Source organism: Equus przewalskii, chromosome 5 (assembly GCF_037783145.1).
Source record: "Equus przewalskii isolate Varuska chromosome 5, EquPr2, whole genome shotgun sequence".
Taxonomy (NCBI): domain Eukaryota; kingdom Metazoa; phylum Chordata; class Mammalia; order Perissodactyla; family Equidae; genus Equus; species Equus przewalskii.
Genome location: NC_091835.1, coordinates 83,495,161 through 83,519,153, shown reverse-complemented (window position 1 = coordinate 83,519,153; position 23,993 = coordinate 83,495,161). Strand labels below are relative to the sequence as shown.

Below are 23,993 nucleotides of genomic sequence, written 5' to 3'. Positions count from 1 at the left end.
TAAAACCATATCTACCACTAGAAAAGAGCAGAATCTATTTCTTTTATATTAAAACATAGAATTTCAGCTATATTAGAGAAATTAGCCATCTTGCAAAACTCAAAAAAAAACCACCATGCATCTCGGAAGTTGAAAAATAAAAAAAAGGAAAATCCAATGCATGAAAAGCATGTGGATTTAACTTCAGATAATTAACTAAGACATTCACACAACATATGCATGTCAGTCTCCTAATTGGTCCTAGAGCCTGCAGTATTGTAATTTATTGTGAAACCATGTAACCAAATACTTAAATATATCCACAACATCTATACCACGGTAATGCATAGTACATAATATACTAACATCTCAAAATAAATTTCTATTACAGTTTTATGCAAATTATGGTATAAGATTATCACCTGCCACATTTTGAAATGGCACCAACTTCATGTCAAGTTTCATGTCAATGTATTAGTCAAACTCCTTACTGATAATGATGTCTTATGCATTATCATCTGAACACTTTGAAATCAAGCTGTTAATCTAATAACCACAGTATGTTGTTATCAATTAAAGTCACTGCATATTCAGATGTTAAAGCAGGTAAGTAATACAGCAGAAAAAGTATTTCTAATTCACAGTTTCAAAAATAAAGGGTGCAGTTTTCAAATATCTGATTGCTTAAAATTGGTCAATGTACAACTGCCTCCTTCAACACATGTAAACTGGTTTGCACAGCATTAGGAGATGCCTTTTATTTCAGAAGTTAGTTCTTACTGTTACAGGAGCACCACAAATTTGAAGGAAGAGGCTACAGTGTGAAATGAGCTAGCTCACTGTAGGATATGTTAAATAAAATTTTAACTACGATAAAAGGTACTGCAAAGCTTTGTTGACCCCCAGCACAGACCCCTTAATCAGGAAAAGTAGTTAACACTTACCAAATACAATAATGTAAATTAGGTCTACAAGAGAGGGGGGAAAATCTAACTCAACTAAAAGAAAATACTATTATTAGCTAACAAACCTGTGATAGCCGGCTTCAGAATTTTCCTAAAAATAAAATTCAAAAGCATACACAGTATTTGTATCCTTCGTTTAGGAATGCAGAGATTCAAAGGGAATGAAAGAAAAATCTGGCTTTACGAATTTCTAAGTGGAAACACACGCACACAAATGGGTAACTGAGAAAAACTGAGCACTTAAATATTCAAATTTTAAATGTGTAAGAAAATTTATAATAGAAAAAAGTGGCAAATTGTTATTGTGACTTGATTTGCTGAAAACATCTGCAAATTCACACTGGCATTAAGAAAACCAAAGTTTCAAAAATTTACTCCTCTCTTTCTCTCCAGATATGTGTTTTCTGTGCAAAAATAAATATCTGAAAATTGCACTAATACAATAATACTTATTTTAACTTTTGTATTATGAATAATCTGCACATGCTGCTTTACAGACAATACATATTTGTAAACTTGCTCATGCAAAATTAGTGTGCGCAACAGGGATACTGTCAATCCCTATACTTAAAAATGATACCTTATTATCTTTTTTTAAACTGCAAACCCTCTGAATTGTAACAAATCTTACACAGATATTCTTGTCTGCCAGCTAAAAATCAATTTATGTTGCAGAAATAAAAAGTTAAACAAGAAAAAGAAACATGGTTTTTGTCTTGCAAAATTTTTGATTTTTAAATAAGAGAAAATTTATAAAAGAAAGAAATTCATGGTCACAAAATTTTAACATTTTAATCCTAAACATTACAGGGCAAATAGATACTGGACCCTATCTCCATAAATCCTAACTTTTAGTTTCCATTTTAAATGTTGCCCCAACCACTAAGACATTAGTGGTTTTACAACCTCTGGATTATGGAAATACACATTTCTGAAATAAATGCTACAAAAACAACAATGGAAGAAAGCCAAACTGTCTCCATGAAGGAAAAAAAAGTGGAACATTTTGAAGCTTTTAGACACTTCTCTTTCCATGTCTTATGATTAACCTGTCAATTCAGTGCATCGTATGGTCAACGTAATGGTCCCGTATGGAGCAAACATCTAACTAGTGTCCATTGATTCCAAGTTAGTGGACGATGAGTCTTTCTGGATGCTCTCAAAGATGGCTGCCAGCTCAGGGTTGGAGCTGATCTGCGACTGGAACTCGCTCATCAGCGGGCTCTTCTCGGCCTCGGGAATGGTCAGCAGGGCCGCGACTGCTCTCATGGCCGATCGCTTCAGTTCGTCCTGCTTTTCAAACTCCTGCTTTACTGAGTTTGCCTTCACCTGTAACATCGAGTAAATTTATATCATATGCTATAAAACACAGCTCACACATGAACCAAATTTAAGCACATTGAAATTTCTTGTAAATAAAGCAAAGCTACTCTTTCATAGGTCCAAAAGGCACATTGTACTCTAAGCACAGTTGTTTTTAAACTTTTTAGCAGTAGCTGTCACCTTTTCTTTTAAGGGAGTATTTTACACAAAGCCCATTACAAAAACAGAAACTCTAGAGCCATCATGGTTGAAACAAAGGAAGGGACCCAGAGCCTTAATCTGCTTAGCAAGTCCTACTTTGGCCTCCACCAGTGCATGTAATTATTTTTATATGAAAAACCCTGTTTCACCTTCTGAATCTAAAAGTAATTCTGACTTTTCAAGCCCCATTTTAAATGTCGTCATGCTCATGTGAAGCCTTCTATGACCCTCACCCGTGCCACCTCCACCAGACTGAAACATTTCCTCGTTTGTGGCCCTATCACACTTTATCCCATATCAGTTCTTCAAAATATGCATCATATTGTTATAACAATAATTTAAAACTTTTAGGAATAGCATTTAACAGTCTAAGTTTTCTAAACCATCCACTTCAATAGGTTAACTTTTAAAACCAACTGCTACACAGGGTCTAGCCTGATTAAATTTGGAAAACTACAGTATAGAATCGACTAGGAATCCTGACTACCCATGTCTGGCCTAAGTCGATGCCCGTCAATGATTACCTTCGTTGTACACGTGGCGCGTAACGGCTCAACAAGTCGGTCCAACCTCTGCAATACTGCACTTGGACAAAGAGTGGAGAGTCTCACCAACATTAAAAACGTCAGCATCTATCAGGAACAAAAAGACAAAATTCCAAATTCTGACAAAGCTTTTAAAAGGAAAATGACTAGCATGCATCATGAAGTTTTATTTTAATGTAATCTGTCATTTAGAAACACACAGATTTGTCTCACACTGTATCTGAGGAATTTTAGTTACAAGTACTAGAGAGACTTCCCTATAACTGGTCCTCAAGTACAGCACCAGAAAAGTGGTTCTGAGTCTTGGCTGTACATTAGAGCTGGGGAGCTTTAGAAATAGACCCATGGCTCAGCCCCGTTCCCGAGACTTTTACTTAATTCTTCATGATAGGGCCATAGAGTCAGTATTTTTTAAAAAGCTCATGTGCACCAGAATGGAAAATCATTTAACAAGAAAACAAGTGAACAAGGAGAAAAGCTTTATAATAAGTTTCCACTGTCTTAGCAGATTTTCCTAAAAAACCAAGAAGACTGGTTATTCAGATTAACCCATATAAAGCCCAGCAACTCATAATCCTTTTTCTCTTAGACTATAAACTGTAGAATCATACAGGAGAATCCTATTATTTTGGGGGGGCTCCCTTCATTGAATTCTGGGAGGGTCAGGCTACAATCAGATATGGAAACAGAAACGTTGGCGTTCTAATAGTACGGCTGAATTACCACTCAACCACCACTTTTCCCTGCTTGACCAAAGGCCTTGAATGGAAGAGCAGAAGAACGAGGCAATGCACTGACTTATTTTTTAAATGACCCTTTTATAGTTCACGTTTAAAACGGACTTGAGGGGCTGGCCCCGTGGCCGAGTGGTTAAGTTCGCGTGCTCCGCTGCAGGCGGCCCAGTGTTTCGTTGGTTCGAATCCTGGGCGCGGACATGGCACTGCTCATCAAACCATGCTGAGGCAGCGCCCCACATGCCACAACTAGAAGGACCCACAACGAAGAATATACAACTGTGTATCAGGGGGCTTTGGGGAGAAAAAGGAAAAAATAAAATCTTTAAAAAAAAAACAAAAACAAAAAAACGGACTTGAGCAAAGAGGAAACAAAGGAGTTACAAGCAAAGTTCATGTTATAAACCTAGGGAGCAATATGATTTCTTTCTAGTTGCTTCTACACAGACTGCTTTGTGTATCTGAAAAACAGTTCTTCCATTTAACAAAAACAGTTCTTCCTGTAACAAAAGTCTTGATATTAAACCCCGTATATTATATTAGAAAACAAAAATCTCTCATTCAGGTAAATAATACAGATATCAGGGAGGACACTCTACCACAGCCAAAGAGAATGAGCCAAGAAAATCATGGGAAATTCAGAACACTCTCCATGGGTAGTGGCTGCAGTCCGATACTAAGAGACAGGCCAAAAGGTCACAGATTATACTTTGAACAGCAAAACCTTCTGGACCTTCTTTTGAGGGAAAGGATCCAGGAACTATGCACTAAGCAAGCTGGTGCAGAGAATTTCTTACAATTTTCCATCCACTGAGACCTAACTTCTTCCTCCAATAAAAAGGTTTCTGGATTTTTCCTCTATGTCAACTTACTTTTACACTGCATCACATGCACACTTTTGCATATTATAGTTTATAACACACTTACTAAAGTCATGACAAGAAAACCAATTTTTCTCACTTAACACAAAATAGTAAATCACAAGGGTATAAGTCACTCGAGCAAAGTCATCTTCTAAAACATTCTATCAACAGGCACAAACATCTTACCTTAATATCATAATGGTCCTTCAAACCATCTTCAACATGATTTAGAAATTCAAAGATATCTAGTCTATCAAGACAACTGTCTAGAAGAGTGTACATGCACTCAAACGCTGCCTTTCTAATATCCAGGCCGTCGTCAACCGTATGCTTAAATGGACCCATTTCTACCTGTTGAAACAAAAAGGAATGAGCGGACATCCTCACAGGTAAAAGACAAGCTTAGAGAAACAGTGTCATCCAACTAACTCACCTCTCTTATGAGCTCCTTTCTAACTTTTGTCTCGTTGTAAAGATGTGGGAGAACAGCGTCTAGCAGATCCCTTATTAGCGATGGCTTGTTATGTGCTGCTGAATTGAACGTGACCAAGGCTACTCTTCTTACATTTAAATCTGGGTCTTCCAAGGTTTTTAGGAAATCACCTGAAAAATTGTAAGAGAAGCAACTTAAGCTTAAATAAGCTTAAGATATACTACGTATACATTTTATTCTTTATCTAAACTGATAGTTTATTTTTGTTGCTATCACAGTTATTTCTTCAATGCAGGTCACAGCAGAACATGATGAAATCCTAAGCGAACTACAGTTTCTTTCAGCAGCAGGTAAACTATGTCTGAATCAGAGTGGACTTGATAACCTACTCTCAACACCTACAATGCAGAGCGTAGGGAGTGAGAGTCCAAAAAGTTCTCCAATTTATAGATACTTTATAAAACGGTGGGTTGTACAGAGAAGTGGTGGAGCCAGCAGCCCCAAGGATGAATAACTTGAATGATTCTCAGAGCTAAAAACTGGTACTTGCACCAAAAGCAACAAAAATAGAATTTAAAAAACTGAGTTCAAAACAAGATAAACAAGGTGAGGACAGATCCATTGCTTGATAAAGATGAAATACTGTTACCAAGCACATAATTTATCAGATGACAAAGAGAAATGTGCCTCCAAAAGCCCTATTTTTATTTCTATCTTAGATGATAAATAAAATATCGTTTTATTTTGATAAATAAATATCAATAAATATCGATAAATAAAAGGGTAAGAGTAGAAAAGGAGAAAAGGAAACCTAAAACAGGACAAAAAGCTAAAGAAAACACATCGCCACTTTAAAACCAGACATAAGGCAGTTGTTCTTTCAAATGTGGGCAAGAAACTATAATGCAAAGATCTTTGGAGTCACACAGATGGTGAACCAAACCACTTCACTTGTCAACTGTGTAACTTCTGGCAAGTTACTTTGGGCAAGAGCCTCAGTTTCCCAGTTTGCAAAATGAGGACTACAAACATTTTAGGGCTACTGAGCAGAACTGGTAGTATGCATGTGAGAACAGTGTCTGGTACACACCTGGTGGTATTTGTATGAAGCTCCCGTTCCTCATTATGTAATCTCAACCCTGCCATCAACAATCTTTTAGAATACACAGGGGAAAAGAGAGCTGCCAGGAAACCTGAATGCATCACAACATCAATTAAGAAAAATGGGAGTAAAGAAATACTTTAACCACCAGACTGGTAAACTCAAGGCTGACCACTCGGGAAAGTCCCAGCACTGACTACAAAAAAAAGTTTAGGACATAGTTTAGATTCAAAAAGAATTTAAGGGGGCCTGACCCCATGGCCTAGTGGTTAAGTTTGGCGCACTCCCCTTTGGCGGCCTGGGTTCAGATCCTGGGTGCAGACCCACACCACTCGTCAGTGGCCACACTGTGGCAGTGACTCATATACAAAATAGAGGAAGACTGGCACAGATGTTAGCTCAGGGCAAATCTTCCTCAAGCAAAAGAAAAAAAAGACGACGACTGGTGGCAGGTGTTAGCTCAAGGTGAATACTCCTCAGCCAAAAAAGAAAAAAAAGAATTTAAATCTACCAGACTAAACCTCTTTACTCGTTTGTTTAGAATTACTAAAATGATAGATTAGAATAGATTAGAACAATAATCAAAGTATGTATCTACTTTCAGTAGAGCATGTAAAACATTGCTATTATTATGGACAAATGGTGACATGGACTAGGATCAGTGGTGCCCAACTCCTTGATCTAGGAGTTTCAATTTTTAAAAAGCTTCCTAGGTTGTTCTGATGTTCATATAGTCACAAATAATACTGAACTAGATCATCAGTCAATTAGAATGATCATCATCTGACTAAATAACTATACCAACAAGGGACACTGGTTGACTGCTGTCAACCTGGAAAGATGACTCTAGAGACGTGGCACAGGTCTCTTCCTTTGTCCTATCTTGTACAAAATCAAAAATGTGAACTAATACATCGAAGCAAAAAACAGGTGATGGGAACAAAGGCAAGAATCTTCTGACAGAGACTTTCTTTGAATTATTTCTAGGTCCCAGCAATAGCACCCATTTATGCCTGTGTCCCCCTTACCATGAACTGATAATCCCTTTCTGTAGTTCTTTTAAATTATGTTCTTTCCCTTTCTGGCCCTGCAGAATGGCATGAAACTGCAATGCTTCTCTGCCATATCCCTTTATCCCCTTTCTTCTGTCCTCAAGAAAGCATCAAACCGAGTTCTGAAGCTACTACCAACTCTAGGAAAACTGATGATGAAAACAAATGGAAACTGTAACATCATGAAAAATAATCCTAGGGGCTGGCCCAGTGGTGTAGTCGTTAAGTTCATGTACTCCACTTCGGCAGCCCAGGGCTTGCAGGTTCGGACCCCAGGTGTGGACCTAGGGCCACTCATCAAGCCACACTGTGGCAGTATCCCACATAAAACGGAGGAAGACTGGCACAGACATTAGCTCAGCAACAATCTTCCACAAGCAAAAAGAGGAAGACTGGTAACAGATGTAAGCTCAGGGCCAACGTTCCTCATCAAACAAAAAATCATCATCATCATCATCATCATCTTAAAGGTTAATTCTTGTCTTCACAAAAAGAGAGACAGCTCTAGTCTTTCTGGGGTATCTCCTCGTAGTTCTTCTGGGAATTAGCTCTACCCTACTCTATCTTTTTCACTCTTAGGTTGTTTCCACCTTACATATGGAAGTCTCCAGAGAGCCCCTTGGGAGCTGGAGGGTTACAAGTTAAAAACTGAAAATTGGGGCCCTAACAGCTCAAGTGAGACTCATTTATATCAGGGAGAAAACTTCAGACTGGTCAAACAGATCAAATATCTTTTTCCTTTATCGATTAGTTTTTTTCAGGTCATCCCAAAATATGATTATCAAATGACTAGTTGACTCTAAAGACATCTTAGTGTTACTTGCAAAATTATCTCATAATTTCAAACTATGGGATGACAGAATATAAGTATATGAGATCATATATTATCAATTATCTCTTTAATGAAACAATTACCAGACCCTTAAAAGCACTGTAGCTCCTTGGTGATATCTTTAGTTACTGAAATGAGTGTTTGACAATTAACTATTAAATAGTTAATCAGTATGTGTATTTTTGTTTCCACTTACCTATGCAGTTCTTTAGCAGTGGATCAATAGGCTGTGGATGATCGGAAATAGTAAACTTCACAGCTGTAACCACGGAGCTTCGGGCATATGATGAGCCTAATTGAAAATAAATTGTAAGTCGAAGTCCACTAAAATCCATGGACATCTTTATCAGTTTCATTCCACTTGAAATAATATCAGTGTCTTTAATTCTTTAAAATTCTCTTCGGTCAAGAGGAGGATTTCTTATTGCTCTCACGATACTAATGGAGCAAAGTTTACTCAACTCATGAAACATACTCCCAACAGATTTCAAAAGAAACAACTTCTTCTGGGAAGGAGGAGGCCTGGGACGGCAGTAATGGAGGAACTAGCCCTCACAAAAGGGAACTACTTAAATCCATAAACAGCTCATAAGATCTTCAAATTTTTTAGTAAAAAAGAAAGCAATTTCCAAGAATGAGTGGCTATTATTACCTTCTAGTTGGCCTAATGGGGTTGACACTACTAGGATCTTTCATTTGAATTAAGTTCACCAATTTTAGTGTTATAATTTATAGTAATAGGCAAGCTCCTCAGGATATATTATTCAAGAGACACCTTTTCCACATTTTAAGTCAAGAGAGTAACATTAAAATATAATAAACACTAGGAACTAGAACATATTTATTTAACCATATCTAATTACCCTCTTTATCCTTTTGAACACAAAATGGCATCTGAATACGGCTCCATATCATAACATAAGGCAACAGCTTCCACATGTAACAAGATACAAAAATGTTTTAACTTCCTCACTAGGCATCTTTCAAGGCAACCAACCCACTGCTAATAAAACAAGAAAATCTAGCTACCCACCTGATATCAAGTACCCCTTAAGCCGTGGAAGGAGGGTTTCGGGATCAATCAGAGTGAGCTTGCCTAGACATTCAGCAACAACATTTCTGGTTCCTTCTTCTGCACACTCACAATGCTTTAGCAGTAAGGCCCAGATGTTTTCAACATATGGTTTAAGGCCCACCACTGATGCAGAGCTAATAATTTCCTTCAAGGAATGAAGCAGAAGATACTGCCTTTTGGGTTGACTGGTTATTTCTTGTAAGACAAACGGCAGATATTCAGGAAGGTTGCCCACACTAATGCTGCCTAACGCATAGGACGCGGCTGATTTGACTTCTTCACTAGGAGATGAGAAGGCTTCTAATATCACAGATTTCAGTTCCAGCTGCCCACTTAAGTCAATATGATGCCCAACTTCTCCAAGAGAAAGCAGAGCTAAGAGACGAATGGAATCTGTAGACCTTGAGTTCTTGACATCTTGAATAAACTGCCCCACTACAGCCGGTCCTTCTTTAGGGCATGCTCGAGTAAGGGCAGCTACACATTTGGCAATGGAATAATAAGACTGCTTGTGAGTAAGAGCTGTGCTCTGGGAATAAACTGGACCAGTTAGCATGCGCAACAAATCCATGTATCCTAGATTATTTGTTCCAGTAACAACCAGAGCTTGGAAAAAGTCCAGCATGGCGCTAAGAGCTCCTCCCTGCAATAAGGGGGATCTCACAAGTCCAATAAGTTCATTGAGAATGGATCCACTTATCTTTGACAGGGAGGAGGGATACACTTTTGCGAGTGTGGTGAGAAAACTGATAGCCATCTGTGAAACATGCATATCACTTTCGCTGATAAGAGGGGGGAGCTCATCTAGAACTGCATCAATCATGGCAGCTGTCAAGCTGTCACTATAGTTTTTAATTAGAATATCTAGGGCAGAAAGGGTGCCCAATTTCAAAGCTCTCTGGTTTTTCCTGAGAAATGAAGCAAGGATGGGAACCCCTTCTCCCAGGACAGGCCTCAAATCTATCTTCAAAGGTGACCCAGCAATGAGTGTCAATGCCTTCACTGTAGTTAACCGGGTAATTTCATTCTTCAGTCTCTCCAAGAAAATCTGAAGTGTATTAGGCAAGTCAGAACCCAAATTGTCTCCAAGGTTGCAAATAATTTGTCCCATACAGGAAATAGCCCTTTCCTTGACTTCCTGATCAATGTCAGCTGCTTTTAACCTCTTAATGGTACAGGTAAACAAATCTTTGATGTAAGGAGTGGCATCAAATGAGGAAGGCTGATCTAAAGGACGAATGACTTTCACAAGCTGTTGAGTAACAAGAAGTGCTTCAGACGTAATCTTGTAAAATGGGTCTCCAACACAAGCCACCACTGGAGGGACCAAAGCCTGGACATGAAGATGGAAGACTTGAGGAGAGTGGTTACAGAGGATTACGTAGAGACACGACAGAGCATCAATCTTCAAATTTGATGAGCTTGATTTATCATTCAGTGAGAAAATGATTCCTAAAAAGCCAACAAAAATCCAGTAATTTTATGTATAGTTTTATGAAAGAAAAATCAGAAACTAATCCCTAAAATATTGCTAATGTTTCCAATTCATCACATTATCTTCAAAGTAGTAGAAATTCTACAGCCTATGATAAATATTAGAGCCAAATTTTAGGTTAAGATTTTGAACTTTATACTTGCAAATTTCTAACTTTAGGTGTTTAAGATGGTTCCCTCAGAGTTAGTTCATGTGCAAATTAAGTTGTCACAAATTTTCCTTTTAAAGGAAACAATTATTTAAGCTTATCTAAGTCTTAATGAAGTCTATACTAAGACCTGAAAGTGATTTACCATTTCTTTCATACCTGGTACAAGCACAGGAACATGTTGTGTTAGGGCCCCAGGTAACACATTTACCAGTTCAGTTAACATGTTAAAACAGCACTGTCGAGTCTTCACACTTTTTTCTTTCATCTGTTTGTGCAGAGCTTTAACAATGTTGGGAACCTGTAATTATCACACACTCATTAGCTGGTTCAGCTACTGGTATTTCCTCAGTACACTTAACACCAATTACAGGGGACAGGAAAATATCTTTTTTTGTTAAATTTCTAACTCTTCTATCTGCCAACCACTAACAAGATTGTTAGATACACATTCTGTTGCATCTATTACATATGTTCTCTTGTAAGTGTATTTGCTTCATACTGATAAATAAGAAAACAGAGAAAAGCTATCATTAGCTTTCTACAGAGCAACAAAATAGTATTCCCTGATTAATTTTTAATTACAAAGGACTAAACAGAAATTTAACCAAATAATAAAATAACTTTCAATCAAAATTTTACGAGCATAATTTATAAATGGCATTTTCAACAAAAATAGCACAGATAAGCATTAAAGGAAAAAAAGACAAACTATGGAAAAGAAACCATTAAATAGGTCTTTGTTTCTGTTTTTAGTTTGCTGTTACAATGAAATAAACCCAACTTCAAATGTAGCTACAAGCAGCAGGGGTATGATCCAAGGACAGATGTCTCAAAACTTTCTAATGCTTTGTTAGTTGGTAAAACTAAAATAGGGTATTTACTAATAAATTTTATGGATGCCAGGATACAGACACACACCATATCAAACAACGATCTGAGAACTAGAGACAAAAGAAAACACCTATCTAATTCCTCACACCATCATCATAATTTCCTGATTTGACCTGACTGCTATACACTTACTCGGTTGCTTCAGTCCTCCATACACTTTACCTCATTGCTTTCTACAATTAACATTCAAAGTTCCCCTTTAAGTTCACCACAAATTTTTCTCATTTGTACTACTCGAAAACAAGATAGATGTGCTATGTACATCTCCTCCTCTGGTTTAGCTGTTTAGTCCCTCTCAACACCTCTTGTGTCATCTATAAAAATGGACAAATATGTACACCATGGGGCTGCTGTAGGAATTACACATGAGACAGAAAAATTCCTGGCATGTACTAAATATTCACTAAATGGGAGGTATATAGCTCTGTTTAAGATCTAAGAAAAGATGTCCTAAAGTGAAAAATATGCATTTTTTTCATAATAAGAGCCAGCATATCTAAGTACTTTCTATGTAGTAGCCACTACATTAAATGCTTACACAGATCATCTCATCTCTCACTACCTTGGGTAGACAGTTCTAAGTTAACCTTTATTACAAATGAAAAAACGGAGGTTTCATAAAATGACTAAATAACCTGTCCAAGATCACACAACTAAATTAAGAGCTAAGCCAGCTATGAACACAAATAGTCTGACTCCATAGCTCTAAGACTTCTCCATTGGTACCAGGGATAAAGATTACTTTACTGAATCTTAAAATTATTTTAATACTGTTTATCCAGTAAAAAGAAAACTTCATTCAGAGTAAACTAGTTACAAGTAATGTAATATGAACATACATAAACTACTATACAAACATATCACAGAACTCTGTTTCTCTAAAGATGTTCTGGCACTCACATTTACATATAAAAACACAATTTTAAAAGATCACATTTACTTGCATGACACCGACCTGACTCTGAAGCATTGTTAAAGGTGTTTCTCCTTGTTCCATTGCATCAGGGTCACACAGCCAACTTTGCACAGGACGAGTTTGCTTCAAAAGAGAAAGGTATGCATGAAAAACATCTGCCTTTACGTTCTCTTCTCGTTCTTTAAATCTGGATATCAGTGCAGGAGAGACGGTCTTGTAGAATTCTGGAAGCATTTCATGCCTTGTGCTAACTACAGCATCCAAGCACTTAGCAGCTGCACGTCTCACTTTCCAACTCATGTCATCGTCGTCACTGTATTCATCATCACTCCCTAAAGAGAAGTTTTAATGTTAACAGGCTATCAAGTTTATCATTCAACATAGGAAGTGAACTGACATTCACAACTAAGGCAGTTTTCTAACTTTCCACTAACATACACAGCAGTAGATAAGCTTAAAAAGACCCAGAACTCAAACAGATGCAGTGTACTTATGTAAATTTACACATAAATTAACCTCTACAGAAAAATGATCATGACTGTTTTTGTCAAACATTTTCTCATTTATTGTGGGTAATGAGCTGCTTATTAACCCTTTAAAATCATTAATTAACACATAAAACTTCTTTAGAACAAAAATATTTGTAAAATCATAAATGTCCCAGCCTTTTAAACAATATGAATAGAAGTTCATTGACACTAGGAAAATTACACAATCGGAGAGTTAAGATAAACTATGAAACCGATTTGTGGCTATAGATGATGTGATAAAAAGAATGGTTTTCAGTCCCAGGATGTGTTGTAGAACTACCTTTCTGGGAGGAAAAAGAATCCTGAAATCTACTTTCTTGGTGACTACAAGGTTTTTCACTAAATTTGCCGATGGGCTATTAGGAACAAATATGCACATGCTCAACCTTTCAAGATATTGCATTGTTTGAGGCCAGCCCTGTGGCCTACTGGTTAAGTTCGGTGCACTCAGATTCGGCAGCATGCGTTCGGTTGCCAGGCCCAGATCTAGACCACTTGTAAGCAGCCATGCTGTGGGGGTGACCCACATACAAAAATAGAGGAAGACTGGCACAAAAGCTAGCTCAGGGTGAATCTTCCTCAAGCAAAAAGAGGAAGATTGGCAATAGATGTTAGCTCAGGGTGAACCTTTCTCAGCAGAAAAAGGTATTACATTGTCTTAATGTAGTATAAAGAAACTCTACTTTCCCAATTACAACAAGAAAATTCTGCCCACATAACAACAGAGCGCCATCTTCTCCAAAGTCCTGTTAAACATTAAAACAATATTCCAAGCACAGTCATTAACAATTCCATCTCACTTATGTAGAGTTGATAACCTGTGTGTGTATATACTCTCTGAAAATTATTTCCTTCTAATACCATGAAGCTGAATCAGCTGGGTAACATGAAGTCAGGAGGACGGCAAAAATATTAGCAGTTCTCAGGACACTCTAAAATTATCTAAGAATAATTTTGTCATTCTTAAGTAAGACCATAGCATTGAAATGATTCCTCAGCGAAGGAAAAAAGATGTCATTTCTACACTGGATTATATTCCAATTAGCTTAGTGACTGCTAAAGTAGCCAGCTATACTTTAGAAAATCCTAGGATATACAATCAAATTTTCCAATCTCCAAAAGGTTTACTTAATTCCACTTAGCACATTATAAGAAAACCCAACCAAATACTGCTAAACCCAAAGCATCTAATTTATTCACCAGTAGCTACTGGAATAAAAATTACAAGGTCCTATCAAAATAAAATAGACTATTTAAGAGCAAATAAATAAATGAACTTTTTCCCATGGCAACCCAGCTACGGGAGTTACTTTCCAGAAATATACTTTATTGAAAAAAAGGTTATAAAAAATTTAACAAATATCCTAACCACTGAAATTAGGTTGATTTCCTAAGTTACTCCAATACTATGGCAGAAAGATAATTATTAGGTATAATCCATGTAACCGATAAAGCAGCTGAAGGACTTGATTTGTATTCAACCTAAGTACTTAGCACACTAAAAACCAACAATCAACACCTGGAACATATACTGTTAATGCTTTTTCCAAAGGATATTCCTGTTATAAGCTAAGGTTTCCCTTCACTAATGCAACATATTTACTGAATCCCTACTGTGTGTCAAGCACTGTCCTAGGCACTACGAAAAAGCAGGCAATAAAAAGACTAAAATTAAAATCTCCGCCTTCATGAAGCCTATAACCTAGTAGGTGGAAAAATAATTATGTCAGAAAGTGATTAAGTGTAATGAAGAAAATCAAAATGCTGAAAAGGGCAATAAGAGGATGAAGTAGGGGAAAACCCTGAGATGGGGGACTGGATTAGGAGGTGTGTGAGAGTGTGTCATCAGGCATAACCTCAACCTGTTTGGCCTGAGAAACTAGGAAGAATGGAGGTGCCATTCTGAGATGGAAAAGGCTAAAGAAACAGGTTAGGCAGGAGATGGGGGAAAGGTGGAGAGAAGATATTTTAGATATCTAAGCAGCAAATCAATTGAGCGTCGCATATATGAACCTGGAATTCACAGGAAAGATCTGGGGTAAAGATAAAATTTGGGGTTTCAGCACACTGGTATTAACGTCAGGAGACTAGGAGAATCAACAAGAATATAACAGTGTAACAGAGAAGTTGAAGGAGTAGGCCTGGAATCTCCAAAGTGTAGTGGTCAGGGTGATGAAGTGGAACCAGCGTGGAGGCCGAGAAGGAGTAATCACAAGACAGGACTAAACCCAAGAGAGAGTGGTAGCCTGGAAGTTACATAAGAAATGTGCGGAGACTGACGACAGGCAGAGTCAAACACGGAGGTCACTGGCGATCTTGTCCATCAGTGGAAGACCCGATTCAGGAGAGAAGACGAGGAGCAACTGGAGAGCGTTCTTTGCAGGAGTTCTGTTGTAGAGGAGAGACACTGGGTGGTAGCTGCTAGCATACAATATGGGGTCAAGAGAGGTTTCTTTGTAGTTGTTTTTGTTTTGTTTTTTAAAAGATGGATGACATAGACTTTAGAGGAAAGTCATTACACAAATTCAAAGAATCAAACTAAAAAGTACTATAAAAATAATCGGAAATCCACCAACCTACATACCTAGTAACTTGCCCATTTAAACGCCTCTATTACGATCCTTTGACACCAGCAAAAACAACTACAGTCCTACACCCTGAATCGCTGCCCCTTTCCAGAGTAAACACCACGAATCACAGCACGCTGACAGTGGTCTCAGAAGCCTCAGACAGAGTTAGATTACTCACAGAAGCTAAACGGAGCCTCCAATAATATTTAGGATTTTTCATGAAAGTTAAATATATATAAAACCAAACTGCTCTGAATGTGTATCTATAGGTACACTTTTTAAAATAACATTCATTATGACCCCTCCTTATAAAAACGCTTTATAAAAAATCTTTAGAATAAAGAACAAAAATCACTTACAAACATGCTAGCCAAGAGAAAAATCTTCAAGTTTTTCCCTGTATATTTTTTAAAAACCGGGACACAGTAATTTTTGCTACCCACTTTTTCACTCAACTTACTGCTTTAAGAAATATTTTTCTAGAACATGATTTTGAAAATGTTGCGTAACAATTCAATACATGGATGCCCCATAATTTATTTAATAACTTGCTACTGTTGAATACTGAGGTCATTTCCATTTTACTATTATAAACAAAACAAACAAACAAAAAACCAAACAGTGCAATTTGGGGTAAGAACCATCTCCGTCTATACCACTGGGTTCTTCAGGAAAATTTAACAAATTCCTTCCATTTAATTTGAAATACCTTGGTCATCATCATCACCACCATCTGCATCCATGGCATTTTCATCTTCATCTTCATCATCATAATTATAATTTGGATCATAGGTAAGATATTTAAGACAAATATTTATAATGGTAGAAACATGAGGATATACTTCCTTAGGACATCTGAAGAACAAAAAAAAAAAAAATCAAAAGCTGTCTTGAATAACTGTACTCCTTGATTCAGTATCAGCCACATTTTGGTTTATTATCAGATTTTTTTCCTTCCCTTTAACACAGCACAGGAAGTGGTCCCCAGCCTTTCAACACCAAGGACCCTTCATCTTTCTCTCCTAGTGGCTTCATGTTTTAAAAAATTTATTTTTCAAACTACTTAATTTTAAGATGAACCTTCCCCCCCACATTCTAACATCTCTGAAGTCAGGATGAGTCTAACAACAAATGGTATGTTACAGTTAACGTGGGGCAGTGCAGAGAGAAATCTGTACATGCTCTATCTTCTCAATTTCTGACTAGAAGACCAAGCCCAGATAAGCATGGTCTTCAGCCACGAAGGTTATCTGTGACAATGCCAGTGCACACTCATCTAGTCTTGGTCTTCTAGCTATGTGCCGAGAAGACAGAACATATACATGCCCAACAATAAAGGAAAGATTTGCTTCTCAATTAAAAGGACATAAAGGAATCCCATAATTTCTGATTTTAAACAAGCTGATATGACTATAAAGCTACTCCTCTAAACCACGGGTGGCAAGGGATCACTGCAGATAAACAGTGAAGTCTCCAGACATAGTGCTACGACACTGCCAATTCTAGCCAAAGACAAAAGTCTGTTATTTAAAGCCATAAATGCACAGTTTTAACTATTACCAAGGTTTCCAAATTGAAAATCACTGCCCTAGAAAAATGGATGTGACAGACGTCAAAAACTGGTGAAAAGACATGAAATACCTTTGCCAAGTTCTTTAAATAAAGTCCTAACAATGAGCAGGAAACATTTCAAGAAAAATGTAAGGACCGTATTTTAAAATATAAGATAATATTCACTTCAAATATCATATTGGCTATCAGTTGTTGCTTAACAAGAATTTAATTAAAACACATCTGAAATCCAAAACTCAATCCTAGCCACCATTAGTAAAACAACCCATTTCTCGTCACCTACCTAATGTAGATCTTAATTATTATTCTATTCTTAAGGAAAATTTTTATTTGAAAAACAGATGTGTTAAAACCTTACCTTCTCACAAATGATTCAAAGGCTTGAATGCAGTACTCTCTCAATTCATCATCATCTACATTACAAAATTTTACCACCAAAGGAATAATCTTCTCAAGGTATTCACCTAAGAAAAGCATACTGGTTCTTAAAAACATTCATTAATTGTTTTAAATTGAAGAAAACTTTAAAATATTTAAACATTTCTTACCTATTCTATGACCAGCTTGCCTACTAATAGCAGCAATACATTGTATGTAGGTTCTTGTTGTTGACATGGAATCATTTTTGGACAACTCTGACAAGAGATGTTCAATAAGATCTACAAAAACTATATTTCCACAGCTCATAACCAGATGGCCAAGAGCAATAATGGTTCTTTTCCTCACTGCAAGTCTAGGGCTGGTCAACTGGGGGAGTAGACAGGTCAGAATTGAAGGATGGAAATTAACAAGAAGTCCTCCTTGCCTTAAAATAAAATAAAAAAAGAAAACAACAATAAATTGAAGATATCTGAGCACCAATGAAATTCTGGCCTCTCATTTCAATGTATTCAAAGAGTAAAAATTTAGATGACACTAAACCAAATTCAGAATGAAAGGAAAACTAAATTCTTACTATCTCTACCAAGGCAACTGAAAACTTGAGCCAAGCGAATGAAGTTTTGCAAGTTGTATCCCTAAACTACCTTCTGGAATCTAAACTTATAACCCGATTTATAGGATATCCAACCAACAAACTTGGGAGTATATCAAAAATAAAAAAAGCATGCCAACGTCACTTTTCCCCTCCCCAGATCTCTATCGATAGCTTTTTCTCTACTACAGCTTTCTGGGGGTTCACGACACTTAAAATCTCCACATCTTATGACCCCCCCGCCTACTGTCTTTCCTCTACACATCTATAGACTAAGTTTCATTGATCATGCTGGTCCAACCCGCTCTTCCAAATCATTTCACAAGTGCGCTTCACTGAGGCAACAGCAGTCAGACATCTCTGTGCCAGGACAGTGCTAGCGGTCAGGTCACACACAGGACGAAGAGTCCAACTGAATTCTCACCACTTACCAATTAAGTATAAATTCCTCGCCCTCCTCACCATGACCCCACTCTATCAGAACGATTTCCTACAACTTTTCCATTCATTCTATGTTCTGGAAAACTAGAAGACAATGTTTCCCAACTCCAAGACTACTTATGTTGATACAGCCTATGCCTGGGCAAGTCCATCTGTGCCCTACCCATTCTTCCAAACTAAATTCAAACGCCACTCTTCCCGTAACAAACTTCCTTGGATCCTTCCATTTTCAACCTCAAAACACACTATACTTCCAGTTAGTATTTTGTCCCATTCTGCCTTACATTATAGCCATTTGTGTTCTTATCTCCTCTAGTAAAGTAAAAGCTCTTTGTGGGCCAGGAGGATAGCTCCTCACTTGACTCTAAATATGCACATGAAGGCACTTGATTATTTTCAAGTTAAAGTGAATTAACTACATGAAACACACCAATAATGATGATGTATTATTATGAGAATCAGGGATAAACTGAAATCAACGGGTCTTCTAAGGTATTTTTACCTAGGATTTGCTTAGATCTTTCTATCTTTCCAAGTTTGACTTCCAGAGAAGTAGAAAAGTGACAAATATATAAAGCCAAGCTGCTTCCTTCCCCGAAACACGCAGTATAAACAGGCTGCTACAGTTTACCAGCATTATTTTAACTGGAAAATTTGTTACTCCTACTGGCACATCTCCGTATCTAAGTAGATCATCATATTCAAGAAAATAAGAGTTAAACCAAACATAAAAACCAGGGGCCAGCCCCAGTGGCCTACTGGCTTAGTTCAGCACGCTCTGCTTTGATAGCCCACATTCAGTTCCCAGGCAAAGACCTATACCACCCTGCTACCAGCCATGCTGTGCTGGCAGCCCACATACTAAAAGAGGAAGACTGGCACAGATTTTAGGTCAGGGCAAATCTTCCTCAGCAAAAGAAAAGCCAAAAGACATAAAAACTGTGCTATTTAAATCACAAATATTTAAATGGCAAATTTCATTATTTTTCAAAAACTACAAAAAACATGCTTGCTATATGCAATATTACATGATAAATATTATTATTTTATTTCTCCCCTTGCCCCTAACCACACACATTTGTAAAACAGTCACGATTTAAACATGAATAATTTTAGACCAACTTTCCTTATATTTACCAGGGAGATTTTTAATAATTGCCCATAATACTTGTATTATAAGTGATACGCATGTTTACCTGCTCAACATATCAGCCATAATATCCAGGGCTTCCAGCTGAACAGAGACGTCTTCCTGTTTTGCTATTGCACTGGTGAGACGCCCAGTGATCTTTTTACACACATTAGCAGCTAAGGCAGAGCCTGCATGAGTAAGAAACCAATGACAGTTTCAAGGCAAGTGTGCTGCATTCCACCTTACATTCATGCTAGTCACCAAACAGTCAACAACTCCAAACTTGATTATGAGACTGACTCAAGAGATCCATGTCAGAAAAATACGTATTCCAAAACAGGTTGTTTCTCAATACCATAACTTATTAGACATTAACAAGAATTAGAGATCACAGCTGCAGACACAGGGAAGACACAAGCATCTCTATGCACTAGCATGAGCGCTGGCTAGAGCCAGGGGCAGCTATAGTGCTTGCACCTCCAGACTGGAAAGCAGCAATGGTATTTCTCTCCATCTGAGTCCTTTTTACTAGTAACCTAGACTTTTACATTTCAGTGAATTAAAAACCAAATATATTCTGAGCTCCAACAATTAACTTGGCTTCTTCAAAAAAAAAAAAAGCTGCAATCTCTAAAAATATCCTTTCCAATTCAAAGATTCCATAACTTCACTATAAAGTAGAAACGCTGTTCCAAAGGGCTCATAAATCAAGGCTATTACTATTTTATTTTAAAGTCCTTGTCATTACTGACAAGTAAGAGAAAGAAAAGGAACAAGAAACTGTGAAAGTGAAAATCTGAATGGTTAACAGAATTCTTGTTAGAACCAGAAATAGCTAAAAACATGTTTCACTGAGAAAAAAACTAAGGAAAATAGCAACATAGCTAATATAATTACAAACAACATAATTACAATAATATAATTTATAATAATATAAACAAACATAATATAATTACAAATAACCAACAGAGTTGGTGAGATATTTTACTGAAATAACAATTAATAAGGGTAAAGTAACACTGGTATGATACAGTGGGAAAAGCATCAGCCTTGGATTAAAAGATAATGGATCTGAATCTTCACCCAACCAGGTAATCCAAAGTTTGGGTGAACTAACCTCAACTCCCTGAATTTCGGTTCCCTCATCAACAAACCAGGACTATTCAGACTTCCCATATGGCTGTTCAAACTAAGTAAAATAATGCACATGAAGCATCTGGCATGATAGCTAGCATAGTGAATGATTAATAAATATTTATTAAGTAAATGAGTGAAAACTACATACCCAGACTAAATTATCACCACTACATCTTTCCATGAAACAGGAAGACGATAATTTCACCTCATTTGCAGATGAGACAATAGCTTTTAGCCTGCTGATTTTAGCCAACACTTAGTAGTCAAGACTAATTCGATAACTTACATTTTCTAAACATTTCTGTCAGAGGCCAAAAGCTAATTAACTGACAGATTCATCAATTGTTTAAATTTTTTAAATTACCAAGTAGCTGTAAAAGGCTCAAACTTAATTAAAGACACTAGTAAAATGAACTATTTATTTCACAACTGCCTTAACTGTGTTAAATTTTACATCATAAATTCTAATGCAAAGCAAAATTAATACTGACAATAGAGAGCTAATCAGAAATAGCTCATGATTCTGGCTATCTTTCCCCTCACTGCATACACTGGCACAACTCTATTCTGTAGTCACAGCACATACGACAATATAAAATCTTGCTCCAACATAAAAATCCTTCAGAACTGGTATTCCTGTTATACTTAAATTCAATCAATATAATATCCATTTAAAACTGAAAATTCAATTTATAATTAAGCAAAAATAAGACTCCAGACTTTTTTCCCCTTAATGTCCAAAGGGATGTTCACGAGATCTTTCAGAATAGACACCTCCCCACTCCCTGGCCAGGAGGAAAACAGCGTGGAAGAGAAACAGCTCCCTATGAAGGGAGAGGGAGACCAGGCACTCTCGCTTACCACTGGACGCCGGGGGAAGCTCTCCAATGACTGTTTTAAGGCCAATACTTGAAATATCTCGCAGTTGTTCTTTATCAGAAAGCATGTTAGTGCAGAGGGTATCTACAATTGTCTCTACTTGATATTCTTTCACTTTACTCACTAAAGGGCCAAGACTGTAATATAAAGAAGAAAAAACATTTTTAAATCAACATAAACACAAACAGAAAAATAGACAAATAGAAACATTAACTTTTCTGCCTAGCAACTGTCAACACAAAGTAAACACACTACACCTGTGTCATAAACGGTATATGAGTAAGAGGATGAAAGAAATTCTTGATTGATAAGCTCCTTGCAATTGGTTTCCAATTTTTTTCCCACTGATTTCCATCATAGTGTAAGGAAACTTAAGATGCTTTCCACCTTCCCCTTTCAAATATACAAAACTTTTTTTTAAGTACGTGCTTTTTTTTTTTTTGGTGAGGAAGATTGGCCCTGAGCTAACATCTGTTGCCGACCTTCCTCTTTTGTTTTTTTTCCCTCCCCAAAGCCCCAGTACGTAGTTGTATATCCTAGTTATAGGTCATTCTAGTTCTTCTATGTGGGATGCTGCCACAGCATGGCTTCATGAGAATTATGTAGGTCCACAGCCAAGATGCAAACTGGTGAACTCTGGGCCGGCAAAGCAAGGTGAGCCAACTTAACCAATGGGCCATGGGGCCAGGGCCACAAAACATTTTTTTAATAATAATCAGGTTAGTTAAGGAGTCTGCTTCTAACAAAAATTCTACGGATTACCTGCAATGGAAGTTCCATCCAATACACACTTTGCCAACTCTGACCCTTCTTATCATCTATCACCAACTCCATCTCATGAACCAAAGAATTTATAGTCCTCTTATTTTTTTGAATTTTAAAAGTGTAAAGTAATTGGTGGCAAAAAGCAAACAAGTCAGCACTCCTCTGTGGTCCCAAAGCCTTGCATTTGCCTTTCATATTAGTTATTTTATATTGTTATTATAGGTTTGCATGTACGTCCACTGGTTGAGGATAGAGAAAAGCCCTTCTCACAGAATTCAGCACACAGAAGGTAATGTTTAGTGCACAAATATTCACTGAGGAGGCACTGTATTCAAGGCTGTACTGAATTACAAAAGTATGGCCCCTATTCCCAAATATTTACCATCTGGTTGGTGAGGTAAGGAATCAGAGAAATACTCTGGAAGTGAATTGAAAGCATTCACTACTCTCCCTTTTTTTGTTTTTAACTTTTATATTCAATGTTAGTATTTACAGGACAGGAGATTGCACCTAAGAAACAGATTTTTAGGTACTGGGTTTTGACGGGATACAGTCAGAAAAGGAGAGCATTTCAAATGGAAAGATCAGAGACCAGAATGAGTGGAATGCACAGTGAAAGAAATGAGAAGTGCAAAGAGCTGACTGACACCAAAGGCAGGTGAAAATGCTGGCAAGGAGGCGCCGGGGACATTGAGGAGAACCTCTGAAGTCAGGCCAACGAAATCTAAATGTGATGTAAAATGGGAGCCAATGCATTTTCTCAAGCATAAGTGAAGGATAAAGATAGTTTAATTTGATAAATGCTCAGATCAATGCTTCATATATAGGTTCTTAAAAAATAACTGCTGACTAACCGCTTAACAAGCGAAGTAGTAGGCAGTGCAATTTAGAGAGAATTAAGAGGAGAAAGCAAGAAAACAGAGAAGTTGGAGAAATCCAAGAATACCCAATCCAAAATGATGGCAGTGACAACAGAGAAAAGGCATATATGCAGAGAGACGTAATGGGAAACGATGAAAATTGGGAGTGAAAATGAAAAGGATTTCAAAAATAAATTTAAAGAGTTCTAGATTCCAGTAACGGCAAAACAGCTTTGTTGGACTAACCCTCCCAGAGGTAACAACCGTAAAATCTCTAAAACTGCATTTTAGAAAACAACAATTTCAATGCCAGAGAATGATGGAACTAAAAGCAGATGGGGAAAAAATTTCTACCTAGAATTTCAGTGAAATTACCTTTTAAAAATGAAGACAAATTAAAGACTATTCCAGACAAAAACTGAGAATGTATCTCCACCAGACATATACTACAAGAATTGTCAAAGGAAGTTCTTCAGGCTAGAGGAAAATTAAACCGGACGTAACTCAGATTTACAGAAAGGAACAAAGATCACCAGAAATGGTAAATGTGTGTATACATAAAAGACTATATTTAAAA

General features: G+C 37.1%; 1 protein-coding gene across 2 annotated transcripts in view; it reads right to left on the bottom strand.

Moving 5' to 3' along the window:
- Nucleotides 1-216: 216 nt before the first annotated feature.
- The window catches only part of CAND1 (cullin associated and neddylation dissociated 1), a 41,271-nt gene continuing 17,494 nt past the window's right edge, over nt 217-23,993 (bottom strand). For both annotated transcript variants that reach the window (XM_070619681.1, XM_070619683.1), the window contains exons 3-15: nt 21,774-21,928; nt 19,840-19,963; nt 17,778-18,034; nt 17,588-17,693; nt 16,367-16,512; nt 12,597-12,889; nt 10,907-11,048; nt 9,063-10,556; nt 8,226-8,321; nt 5,044-5,213; nt 4,797-4,961; nt 2,993-3,100; nt 217-2,273 (exon numbers count right to left, since the gene is read on the bottom strand). In XM_070619681.1, the coding sequence (XP_070475782.1) occupies nt 2,049-2,273; nt 2,993-3,100; nt 4,797-4,961; nt 5,044-5,213; nt 8,226-8,321; nt 9,063-10,556; nt 10,907-11,048; nt 12,597-12,889; nt 16,367-16,512; nt 17,588-17,693; nt 17,778-18,034; nt 19,840-19,963; nt 21,774-21,928 (3,481 nt within the window). In that variant the 3' untranslated portion in view covers nt 217-2,048. The remainder of the gene's footprint in view (nt 2,274-2,992; nt 3,101-4,796; nt 4,962-5,043; nt 5,214-8,225; nt 8,322-9,062; nt 10,557-10,906; nt 11,049-12,596; nt 12,890-16,366; nt 16,513-17,587; nt 17,694-17,777; nt 18,035-19,839; nt 19,964-21,773; nt 21,929-23,993) is intronic.